This window comes from Boleophthalmus pectinirostris, unplaced genomic scaffold (genome assembly GCF_026225935.1).
Source record: "Boleophthalmus pectinirostris isolate CB_2022bp ecotype Guang Dong unplaced genomic scaffold, ASM2622593v1 HiC_scaffold_2706, whole genome shotgun sequence".
NCBI lineage: Eukaryota > Metazoa > Chordata > Actinopteri > Gobiiformes > Gobiidae > Boleophthalmus > Boleophthalmus pectinirostris.
Window position 1 is genome coordinate 1,897 of NW_026571262.1, and position 12,964 is coordinate 14,860.

Below are 12,964 nucleotides of genomic sequence, written 5' to 3' on the forward strand. Positions count from 1 at the left end.
TGGGTTCTTTCTTTTTTCCAACAGGATTCCAACAGTATTCTAATAGGATATATCTTAAAAACAACAGGATTCCAAACTAAAAACCTCCCTTGTCAAATAAAAATACAAAATCCAGAATGTCAGGATTATTAGGATTATTTAACTAGGGAGTTGCTGTTTATCTCAACATCTCAGATGTGGTTCCTGGCTTGTTGTAGCTGGATCTCCTCGTCTTTAACTCATTATTCTATGGTAAATTAATTGATTAGGATATCTTAAAACATGGCTAAACTGCTCTCATTGAAAAGCATTAGCTGTATCCAGAAATGTGGACGTTTGATGCACGCAAGAGCAATAAGTATCAATTCACGGAAATACAGCAGCCAGCATTCTGACTATCTGCACAGGAGTATTGTGCCGTCAATGCACTACCAGAAGAGTCTGCCCAGGTAAGACAAGACAAAAAAATACAAAAAGGGTGAAATCAGGTAAAGTGGGCCACTTTTGGCAATTTCTTAAAATATAATGTCATAAAAATGTTTGTTGACATCAATGTAAACCTCCACATCAGTTTGGTTCTTAAAGAGTCACTAGTTTCTTATTTAGTAAAAAATATTCAGTTTACTGTTAAATAATTTTATAAGAGTTCTTTAAATTTCAGCTCTTACTTTGTGGCCCAGTTAACCTAATACTGGAAAAAGGGTCCACGTGTGGTGGAAAAATGGACCAGAGACTGAATCTGATGCTCAATTAAATAACCATCAAAGAAATGTGTTTGTATTTCTAACTATAAAGTGTCCCGACTCCCAATTCCACTCATTTTATTGTGGGAGTCTTCTCTCTATAAATTCAGTTTCAGAAAGCGATAAATGTTTATTTTGTTATTATAATCCACTAAAATCCCGTTTATCTTTATAAGGACACCTATTAATTATTGCATTTATATAGCACCTTTCAAGATACCCAAAGCTCTTTACAGTACATTATTCATTCACTCCACACTCAGTGGTGGTAAGCTACTACTGTAGCCACAGCTGCCCTGGGGCAGACTGATGGAAGCGAGGCTGCCAATCTGCGCCATCAACCCCTCCGGCAACCACCATCACTCACACACACCACTTTCATACTAGGCAATGTGGGTGAAGTGTCTTGCCTAAGGACACAACAACAGTTTTCCCAATAGCGCCCCACTGTGGCACCAGGAATTCCCAGCGGTCTCCCATCCAAGTACTACCCAGTCCCGGCCCTGCTTAGCTTCTGAGACCTGACAGGATCTCAGAAGCCGGTATGGCCATCCATCCATCCATCCATTTTCTTCCGCTTATCCGGGGCCGGGTCGCGGGGCAGCAGTCTAAGCAGGGACTCAGGCGTTCCCAGCCCAGCCGAGAGACATAGTCCCTCCAGAGTGTCCTGGGTCTTCTCCGGGGCCTCCTCCCGGTGGGACATGCCCGGAACACCTCCCGAGGGAGGCGCCCAGGAGGCATCCGGAACAGATGCCCGAGCCACCTCAGCTGCTCCTCTCGACGTTGAGGAGCAGCGGCTCTACTCCGACCTCCCCCCGTGTGACTGAGCTCCTCACCCTATCTCTAAGGGAGCGCCCAGCCACCCGCGGAAGAAACTCATTTAGAGTGCTTGTATCCGCGATCTTGTCCTTTCGGTCATTACCCAGAGCTCATGACCAGAGGTGAGAGTAGGAACGAAGATCGACCGTTAAATCGAGAGCTTCGCCTTTCGACTCAGCTCCCTCTTCACCACAAGGGTCTGATACAGCGATCGCATCACTGCAGACACTGCACTGATCCGCCTGTCGATCTCGCGCTCCATCCTCCCCTCACTTGTGAACAAGACCCCGAGATACTTGAACTCCTCCACTTGAGGCAAGGACTCTCCACCCACCCGGAGAGGGCAAGCCACCTTTTTCCGGTCGAGAACTATGGCCTCGGACTTGGAAGGGCTGATTCTCATCCCAGCCACTTCACACTCGGCTGCAAACTGCCCCAGTGCACATTGCAGGTCCTGGCCTGATGAAGCCTTCAGGAAAACATCATCCCGGTATGGCCACGATTTATATATTTATATCGATTTATGCAGTGCTTATGTTACTCAATTTAAACAAGGAAATGATATGCCTATAAGCCTTATTTTATTTTTACTGAAGTCATACTTGTTTTGCCAATGCAATAATTTGACATGTTTTGCTATCACTGTCCAAACAAGTGATTGGTTGTTGAATGTATCATCTCCAGACCAATCAAAACAGCAGAAAACATGTTCATGTGATGGAGTGGATGTTTCTGTTTCACTACTCTTCACTCTAAAACTTTTGTCCAGTTGTCAGAAATTTTCTTTTGGATCATACCTGGACAACTGAGGGATTACCCAGCTATACAAAATATTATCATCACATGAACACACTGTAACTCATACAAATGCAGAAACAGTTAAATGGACTGACTTTGTTGTTCCTAGGTTGCCAATACCCAAACTAGAGGACACTATTAGAAGATATTTAGCTGCTCAGAGACCTCTTCTGGATGACGACCAGTTCAGGTAAGTTTGAAAAGCACTGAGTCAATGAATAATAAAATACACACTTCTGACTGACATTTGTTCTTGCAGAAACACACAGAGAAAATTGCAGAAGATTTCAAGATTGGAGTGGGAAAACAATTGCATAAAGAACTGGTCGCTCAGGACAAAAATAATAAACACACAAGCTACATCTCAGGTACAACTGCCTTTCTATTATGAAACAAATACCAGTGTGAAGTGGTTTAACAAAACTAAATCTAAAAACTTTAGCTGAATGACTGTGGTGTAAACTAATGTAAAATATAAGTTTCCCATTTAGACATTCTTGGATAGGATAACTACTAATAACATGAAAAATCAAATTCATAAAATGTTATGAACTTGTGGCAACAGGGGAAGTGTTTTCTGATGTTTGAGGTACTAATAAAACCATTCTAAAGTCTTTGAAAATATAATCATCCATACAGATTTACTACACACAGGGTCAGTTTGGACCTTTTTGTTGGACTTGCAGGTGTGTCGTCACCACTAGGCACAAAAAGCGCACTTGGCCAGTGCTGTCCTGTCAACAGGATTGAACTGAGCGTCTACATAGGCGGGACATGAATGACAGCTCACCTCACCATTGGCAAATTGACAAATGTTTGCACTGACAGTTTGATTCAGTTTACTGAGTCATGTGTACTAGTATTGAAGGAGGTAAGTGATATTAAAGATTGGAATTAAAAATTCTACGTTAAAGCAGAACTCATGTGGCCTTTGTGAGTTTTTGGCTTTTATTTCTGGGGGAGTGCTCAACCAGTGTTGAGAAATATCACCAATTCAGTATTATCAATTAACTAAATTGTTTCATTAATTAATAATTAATTAAACTATTATTCTGAAAGTTTGTAAATTCTTGTCCATATCTGGAAATAACTAGTGCTGTCATGCGATTAAAAAAATTGAGAGATTAATTAATTATGATCTGTAATTAATTAAAAAAAGTTTGAGATGTCAGTCACGGTGTGGTACAGGGGTCCAATGGTTTGGAGATCTGAAGTTCTCAGGGCGTCAGGTCTGAAGAATCAAACAAGCTGGGACGGATGCCACGAGGCCACGTGATCTAACAATACTCCAAGCTCATGCTGCGTCAGCCTGAAGGAACACTGTATCCTCTGTTTAAAGAGGAGCAGAAGATACCTTCCTACTGTCCATGAGATCTGGAGAAACACTGGTCACAGATTAAGGCCAATTAAATCAAAAAGGCACTGGCTACAAAAATGCAAATATTTAAATTTGGAAAAATATGAAAGCTTCGCTTTTGGTCAGATCAGCTGCAGTAATTTTGAAAAAAAAAAATTTAAATGTCAAAAGACGGGCACAAATATGCAAGAGACGGCACATGGGGTGTTTCTCACAGTTTCATAGGTCAACCTGTAATAATACACATGACACAACAAGTTTATCAATGAGGGTGTGAGACAAATCATTTAGATTAGAATGACTTCACTACAACTTCTTTTAAAGATCATCTGTCCAATTCTGACAGTCTTTGAAGACTAAGGCATATACTGCATCTGTTAAAATAAAGGAGACTCATTTGAAAATAATACACTCATTACTCTGCCCCAGGTCTTTTGGTCACATGTCAAAAGTAAACATGAAAATTCCCCTAGTCCATTTGACATAATATATGGACTCTTTTTCAGAAATATTTGTTAACATGGTATTGCTTGCTCTCAATCAAAAATGGGAAACTGCCTTCACCTGGTTTCAAAATACTGTTGTTTTGAACAAATGCTTTTTATAATGTATTTATTTGGAATTTTATTTAGTATGACAGAGGCTGAAGAAGGGTGGGTGAGTGAGAAAAGATGCTGCTGCTTTAGTTCAGTTTAGTTTGAGATTGTGACCTTGCACAATATGCATTGGCCTTGACCAACAGGAGACATGCACTGTAGTCGGTACGTGTGCTAATTTCCACCTGCAGTCCCTGGGGAAACTCATGTTATAGTTCATTAAATCAAACATTCAAGAAAAATGCCATTACAATGACCAGACTTTGCAGCAGAATGAAATCATGTGTGGTCTCCATCAGTACATTCTTTCTTTTCCTAAACTGCACTCCCTTTCCAGAACACACATTTATAACACAAACAAACAAACAAACAGAAATGAATTAATATGAGAACATTACCACAATGTATTGTATAATTTGTCACAAAATCCAGTCACTGTTAATTTGATTGTTCGAGCCACAACTAGATTCAACCTACATTTATTTGTACTACTAATTTCTTATGTTTTTCTTCCAGCACTTACATTTGACAGGTACCTCTCTGCACGGGAATCTGTCGTCCCCAACTATAACCCCTTCCAGTCCTTCAATCCCGACCCCAAACCAGAATACAACGACCAGCTCATCCGTGCCACCAACATGGTTTGCTCCGCTGTTCGCTTCATGAAAACACTAAGAGCAGGAGTACTAGAACCTGACGTACTCCACCTGAATCCTGCTAAAAGTGACACAGACCAGTTCAAAAAGTTCATCCGCTGGGTTCCCTCTTCGCTGTCATGGTACGGGGCCTACTTGGTCAACGCATATCCTTTAGACATGTCCCAGTATTTCCGGCTTTTCAACTCTACCAGATTGCCAAAACAAGGAAGAGACGAACTGTTTACGGACGAGAAGGGGAGACATCTTTTAGTGATGCGGAAAGGCAACTTGTACACATTTGATATTGTCGATCGCGATGGAAATATGGTGAAACCGGCAGAGATTCACTCCCATTTGAAGTACATTTTGTCAGATGAAACCCCAGCAGCTTCCAGTCCGATTGGTGTCCTAACAAGTGAGAACAGAGACGTGTGGACAGGTTTAAGGGAGAAACTAATCGCCAGTGGCAATGGAGGACTTTTGCAGACTGTGGACAGTGCATTGTTTTGCCTCTGTCTTGATGATCAAGCTATGAAGGACCATATTCACATGTGTCACAACATGCTTCATGGAGATGGGTGCAATCGCTGGTATGACAAGTCCTTCAGTATCATCATCGCAAAAGATGGAAATGCAGCGATCAATTTTGAGCATTCATGGGGAGATGGACTGACAATGCTGAGATTCCAGAATGAAATCTTCAAAGATACAACAGAAAACCCAAATGTGAACCCTGGCTCTGCTCCTGCCACTGTAGATTCGGCCTCTGCTGTCCAAAGATTGCAGTTTAACTTAGACGGTGAATTGAAAAGTAGTATTCAAAAGGCCAAGGAGAATTTTGATGCAGCCGTATCAAAGCTGACCATAGATGCAATGGAGTTTAAAAAGGGAGGCAAAGAGCAGCTGAAAAAGAGCAAGTTGAGCCCAGATGCTATCGCTCAGTTGGCATTCCAGATGGGGTTTTTGAGGCAGTATGGACAAACCGTAGCCACGGTAGAGCCTTGTACCACGGTGGCATTTAAACATGGCCGTCTAGAGCTCATCAGAGCGGCCACCATTCACACCAAACGCTGCTCGCACGCTTTTGTCCATGAGCCGGGGAAGCACAGTGTACAGGAGCTGAGAGCCATGCTGAACGAGTGCTCCAAGTACCACAGACAGCTCATCAAGGAGGCAGCCATGGGTCAGTATTTCAAATGTTAGTCTCTTGGTTAGCAGCTAAAACAACTAGTTTGTTTAATTTATTGGGAGTGCGATGTACAGCATATGTATGTGTGTGCGCATATGCATATATGTATATATATATATATATGTGTGTGTGTGTGTGTGTGTGTGTATATATATGTGTGTGTATATTTATGTGTATATTACATATATATTAAATATATATAATTATATATACACACACACACACAGACATATACCCTAACCTCGTATTGTGTTCTTCCACCAGGCCAAGGTTTTGACCACCACCTCTCTGCCATGCGGTGCTTGTCCAACTCAAAGGGGCAGCCTCTGCACAGCCTGTACACAGACCCCACCTACAGCTCCATCAACCATAACATCCTGCTCGCCAGCACCCTTACCAGTCCCGCGATGAATGTAGCAGGGTTTGCTCCTGTGGTTCCGGATGGATTTGGGGTGTACTACGGAGTTCATGATGACTGGATTGGCTGTAATGTGTCCTCATACCCGGCTCGAAATGTGCATGAGTTTCTCCAATGTGTCCACAAGTCATTAGAGGACATTTTCACAGTTTTGGAAGGAAAACCATTGAGCTAACTAATCTGAAAAGCTAGAATACTGTATAAACAGGTTATTAAAAACAAAACATTTTAAAGTGAATGGAAAATGAACATACACATTTTCACTCCAGAAGATTGTTTCTGTACTGTAATAATTTCTTTGTGCATTTAGACTACAGCAGTAAATTAATGGTTTTAAAAGTGCCTTATCCAACTTTCTGCATCTTAAAGCAAAGTATTGTAATGTCATGTAAAATCATAATTACTTGTCAGCCTTACGGGTTTGCGTGAATAAAAATAAGTTTTCTTTACAAACAGGCATGTTTTCCAACATTTTATTTAAAATAAAAAAACAATTCCAATCAGATCTGAGAATGGGAAAATAGCTAAAGCACATAAAATAAGCAGAAATGAGAAAGACTTAGATTGGCTTGAACTTGAAGTGAAGTCCTATAAGAGAGAAAATGAGACATTTTTATTTTTTACAACAACTAGTAATTACCAATTAAGTAACATATATATATTACAAAGGTTGCCCAAGATTTGCATTTTTCATGTCTACAGTGGTTCCAACTACAAACATGGTTAACTGCTTGAATCACTATTATCAATTAAGAATATATTACACTGTGATATTAACCTTGGTAAATAAATGACTTTAAATACCTCTTTTCTGATCATAACGTCATTCTTGTAGTTACTGTTGTTTGCATACTGCCGTTTTGCTGAAAAAGAGATGAAAGAGACAAGATGTGTTGAAAACAGTAGTGCTACACTTTTCATTATCATTAGGTAGTAACAATCAGAGGAATGTATAGTCAGTCAAGCCTGAACAACCAGTGCTCATAAATTGCCCAATGCAGCTACAACAGTCTTGGAAAAAATATTGTTGACAACATTATGCACCACGTTTTAGAGAAATTTGTAGTAACTACTTCACTGCAGATAATCTTTAATACTTTCTTCGTGGGTTCTTTCTTTTTTCCAACAGGATTCCAACAGTATTCTAATAGGATATATCTTAAAAACAACAGGATTCCAAACTAAAAACCTCCCTTGTCAAATAAAAATACAAAATCCAGAATGTCAGGATTATTAGGATTATTTAACTAGGGAGTTGCTGTTTATCTCAACATCTCAGATGTGGTTCCTGGCTTGTTGTAGCTGGATCTCCTCGTCTTTAACTCATTATTCTATGGTAAATTAATTGATTAGGATATCTTAAAACATGGCTAAACTGCTCTCATTGAAAAGCATTAGCTGTATCCAGAAATGTGGACGTTTGATGCACGCAAGAGCAATAAGTATCAATTCACGGAAATACAGCAGCCAGCATTCTGACTATCTGCACAGGAGTATTGTGCCGTCAATGCACTACCAGAAGAGTCTGCCCAGGTAAGACAAGACAAAAAAATACAAAAAGGGTGAAATCAGGTAAAGTGGGCCACTTTTGGCAATTTCTTAAAATATAATGTCATAAAAATGTTTGTTGACATCAATGTAAACCTCCACATCAGTTTGGTTCTTAAAGAGTCACTAGTTTCTTATTTAGTAAAAAAATATTCAGTTTACTGTTAAATAATTTTATAAGAGTTCTTTAAATTTCAGCTCTTACTTTGTGGCCCAGTTAACCTAATACTGGAAAAAGGGTCCACGTGTGGTGGAAAAATGGACCAGAGACTGAATCTGATGCTCAATTAAATAACCATCAAAGAAATGTGTTTGTATTTCTAACTATAAAGTGTCCCGACTCCCAATTCCACTCATTTTATTGTGGGAGTCTTCTCTCTATAAATTCAGTTTCAGAAAGCGATAAATGTTTATTTTGTTATTATAATCCACTAAAATCCCGTTTATCTTTATAAGGACACCTATTAATTATTGCATTTATATAGCACCTTTCAAGATACCCAAAGCTCTTTACAGTACATTATTCATTCACTCCACACTCAGTGGTGGTAAGCTACTACTGTAGCCACAGCTGCCCTGGGGCAGACTGATGGAAGCGAGGCTGCCAATCTGCGCCATCAACCCCTCCGGCAACCACCATCACTCACACACACCACTTTCATACTAGGCAATGTGGGTGAAGTGTCTTGCCTAAGGACACAACAACAGTTTTCCCAATAGCGCCCCACTGTGGCACCAGGAATTCCCAGCGGTCTCCCATCCAAGTACTACCCAGTCCCGGCCCTGCTGCTTAGCTTCTGAGACCTGACAGGATCTCAGAAGCCGGTATGGCCATCCATCCATCCATCCATTTTCTTCCGCTTATCCGGGGCCGGGTCGCGGGGGCAGCAGTCTAAGCAGGGACTCAGGCGTTCCCAGCCCAGCCGAGAGACATAGTCCCTCCAGAGTGTCCTGGGTCTTCTCCGGGGCCTCCTCCCGGTGGGACATGCCCGGAACACCTCCCGAGGGAGGCGCCCAGGAGGCATCCGGAACAGATGCCCGAGCCACCTCAGCTGCTCCTCTCGACGTTGAGGAGCAGCGGCTCTACTCCGACCTCCCCCGTGTGACTGAGCTCCTCACCCTATCTCTAAGGGAGCGCCCAGCCACCCGCGGAAGAAACTCATTTAGAGTGCTTGTATCCGCGATCTTGTCCTTTCGGTCATTACCCAGAGCTCATGACCAGAGGTGAGAGTAGGAACGAAGATCGACCGTTAAATCGAGAGCTTCGCCTTTCGACTCAGCTCCCTCTTCACCACAAGGGTCTGATACAGCGATCGCATCACTGCAGACACTGCACTGATCCGCCTGTCGATCTCGCGCTCCATCCTCCCCTCACTTGTGAACAAGACCCCGAGATACTTGAACTCCTCCACTTGAGGCAAGGACTCTCCACCCACCCGGAGAGGGCAAGCCACCTTTTTCCGGTCGAGAACTATGGCCTCGGACTTGGAAGGGCTGATTCTCATCCCAGCCACTTCACACTCGGCTGCAAACTGCCCCAGTGCACATTGCAGGTCCTGGCCTGATGAAGCCTTCAGGAAAACATCATCCCGGTATGGCCACGATTTATATATTTATATCGATTTATGCAGTGCTTATGTTACTCAATTTAAACAAGGAAATGATATGCCTATAAGCCTTATTTTATTTTTACTGAAGTCATACTTGTTTTGCCAATGCAATAATTTGACATGTTTTGCTATCACTGTCCAAACAAGTGATTGGTTGTTGAATGTATCATCTCCAGACCAATCAAAACAGCAGAAAACATGTTCATGTGATGGAGTGGATGTTTCTGTTTCACTACTCTTCACTCTAAAACTTTTGTCCAGTTGTCAGAAATTTTCTTTTGGATCATACCTGGACAACTGAGGGATTACCCAGCTATACAAAATATTATCATCACATGAACACACTGTAACTCATACAAATGCAGAAACAGTTAAATGGACTGACTTTGTTGTTCCTAGGTTGCCAATACCCAAACTAGAGGACACTATTAGAAGATATTTAGCTGCTCAGAGACCTCTTCTGGATGACGACCAGTTCAGGTAAGTTTGAAAAGCACTGAGTCAATGAATAATAAAATACACACTTCTGACTGACATTTGTTCTTGCAGAAACACAGAGAAAATTGCAGAAGATTTCAAGATTGGAGTGGGAAAACAATTGCATAAAGAACTGGTCGCTCAGGACAAAAATAATAAACACACAAGCTACATCTCAGGTACAACTGCCTTTCTATTATGAAACAAATACCAGTGTGAAGTGGTTTAACAAAACTAAATCTAAAAACTTTAGCTGAATGACTGTGGTGTAAACTAATGTAAAATATAAGTTTCCCATTTAGACATTCTTGGATAGGATAACTACTAATAACATGAAAAATCAAATTCATAAAATGTTATGAACTTGTGGCAACAGGGGAAGTGTTTTCTGATGTTTGAGGTACTAATAAAACCATTCTAAAGTCTTTGAAAATATAATCATCCATACAGATTTACTACACACACAGGGTCAGTTTGGACCTTTTTGTTGGACTTGCAGGTGTGTCGTCACCACTAGGCACAAAAAGCGCACTTGGCCAGTGCTGTCCTGTCAACAGGATTGAACTGAGCGTCTACATAGGCGGGACATGAATGACAGCTCACCTCACCATTGGCAAATTGACAAATGTTTGCACTGACAGTTTGATTCAGTTTACTGAGTCATGTGTACTAGTATTGAAGGAGGTAAGTGATATTAAAGATTGGAATTAAAAATTCTACGTTAAAGCAGAACTCATGTGGCCTTTGTGAGTTTTTGGCTTTTATTTCTGGGGGAGTGCTCAACCAGTGTTGAGAAATATCACCAATTCAGTATTATCAATTAACTAAATTGTTTCATTAATTAATAATTAATTAAACTATTATTCTGAAAGTTTGTAAATTCTTGTCCATATCTGGAAATAACTAGTGCTGTCATGCGATTAAAAAAAAATTGAGAGATTAATTAATTATGATCTGTAATTAATTAAAAAAAGTTTGAGATGTCAGTCACGGTGTGGTACAGGGGTCCAATGGTTTGGAGATCTGAAGTTCTCAGGGCGTCAGGTCTGAAGAATCAAACAAGCTGGGACGGATGCCACGAGGCCACGTGATCTAACAATACTCCAAGCTCATGCTGCGTCAGCCTGAAGGAACACTGTATCCTCTGTTTAAAGAGGAGCAGAAGATACCTTCCTACTGTCCATGAGATCTGGAGAAACACTGGTCACAGATTAAGGCCAATTAAATCAAAAAGGCACTGGCTACAAAAATGCAAATATTTAAATTTGGAAAAATATGAAAGCTTCGCTTTTGGTCAGATCAGCTGCAGTAATTTTGAAAAAAAAAAATTTAAATGTCAAAAGACGGGCACAAATATGCAAGAGACGGCACATGGGGTGTTTCTCACAGTTTCATAGGTCAACCTGTAATAATACACATGACACAACAAGTTTATCAATGAGGGTGTCAGACAAATCATTTAGATTAGAATGACTTCACTACAACTTCTTTTAAAGATCATCTGTCCAATTCTGACAGTCTTTGAAGACTAAGGCATATACTGCATCTGTTAAAATAAAGGAGACTCATTTGAAAATAATACACTCATTACTCTGCCCCAGGTCTTTTGGTCACATGTCAAAAGTAAACATGAAAATTCCCCTAGTCCATTTGACATAATATATGGACTCTTTTTCAGAAATATTTGTTAACATGGTATTGCTTGCTCTCAATCAAAAATGGGAAACTGCCTTCACCTGGTTTCAAAATACTGTTGTTTTGAACAAATGCTTTTTATAATGTATTTATTTGGAATTTTATTTAGTATGACAGAGGCTGAAGAAGGGTGGGTGAGTGAGAAAAGATGCTGCTTTAGTTCAGTTTAGTTTGAGATTGTGACCTTGCACAATATGCATTGGCCTTGACCAACAGGAGACATGCACTGTAGTCGGTACGTGTGCTAATTTCCACCTGCAGTCCCTGGGGAAACTCATGTTATAGTTCATTAAATCAAACATTCAAGAAAAATGCCATTACAATGACCAGACTTTGCAGCAGAATGAAATCAATGTGTGGTCTCCATCAGTACATTCTTTCTTTTCCTAAACTGCACTCCCTTTCCAGAACACACATTTATAACACAAACAAACAAACAAACAAACAGAAATGAATTAATATGAGAACATTACCACAATGTATTGTATAATTTGTCACAAAATCCAGTCACTGTTAATTTGATTGTTCGAGCCACAACTAGATTCAACCTACATTTATTTGTACTACTAATTTCTTATGTTTTTCTTCCAGCACTTTCGTTTGACATGTACCTCTCTGCACGGGAACCTGTCGTCCCCAACTATAACCCCTTCCAGTCCTTCAATCCCGACCCCAAACTAGAATACAACAACCAGCTCATCCGTGCCACCAACATGGTTTGCTCCGCTGTTCGCTTCATGAAAACACTAAGAGCAGGAGTACTAGAACCTGACGTACTCCACCTGAATCCTGCTAAAAGTGACACAGACCAGTTCAAAAAGTTCATCCGCTGGGTTCCCTCTTCGCTGTCATGGTACGGGGCCTACTTGGTCAACGCATATCCTTTAGACATGTCCCAGTATTTCCGGCTTTTCAACTCTACCAGATTGCCAAAACAAGGAAGAGACGAACTGTTTACGGACGAGAAGGGGAGACATCTTTTAGTGATGCGGAAAGGCAACTTGTACACATTTGATATTGTCAATCGCGATGGAAATATGGTGAAACCGGCAGAGATTCACTCCCATTTGAAGTACATTTTGTCAGATGAAAACCCA

The 12,964-nt window shown here is 40.8% G+C and overlaps 1 protein-coding gene and 1 pseudogene across 1 annotated transcript; both read left to right on the plus strand.

Moving 5' to 3' along the window:
* The first annotated feature begins 261 nt into the window (after positions 1-261).
* Positions 262-6,726, plus strand: LOC129410842 (carnitine O-palmitoyltransferase 2, mitochondrial-like; annotated as a pseudogene).
* A 2,923-nt stretch (positions 6,727-9,649) lies between these two features.
* On the plus strand, positions 9,650-12,961 carry LOC129410843 (carnitine O-palmitoyltransferase 2, mitochondrial-like; the record flags this gene model as incomplete). Its single annotated transcript, XM_055159761.1, has 4 exons — positions 9,650-9,677; positions 10,061-10,175; positions 10,245-10,351; positions 12,459-12,961. Coding segments are annotated over exons 1-4 (753 nt in total), but the record flags the coding sequence as incomplete, so codon positions are not given.
* Positions 12,962-12,964: the final 3 nt, after the last annotated feature.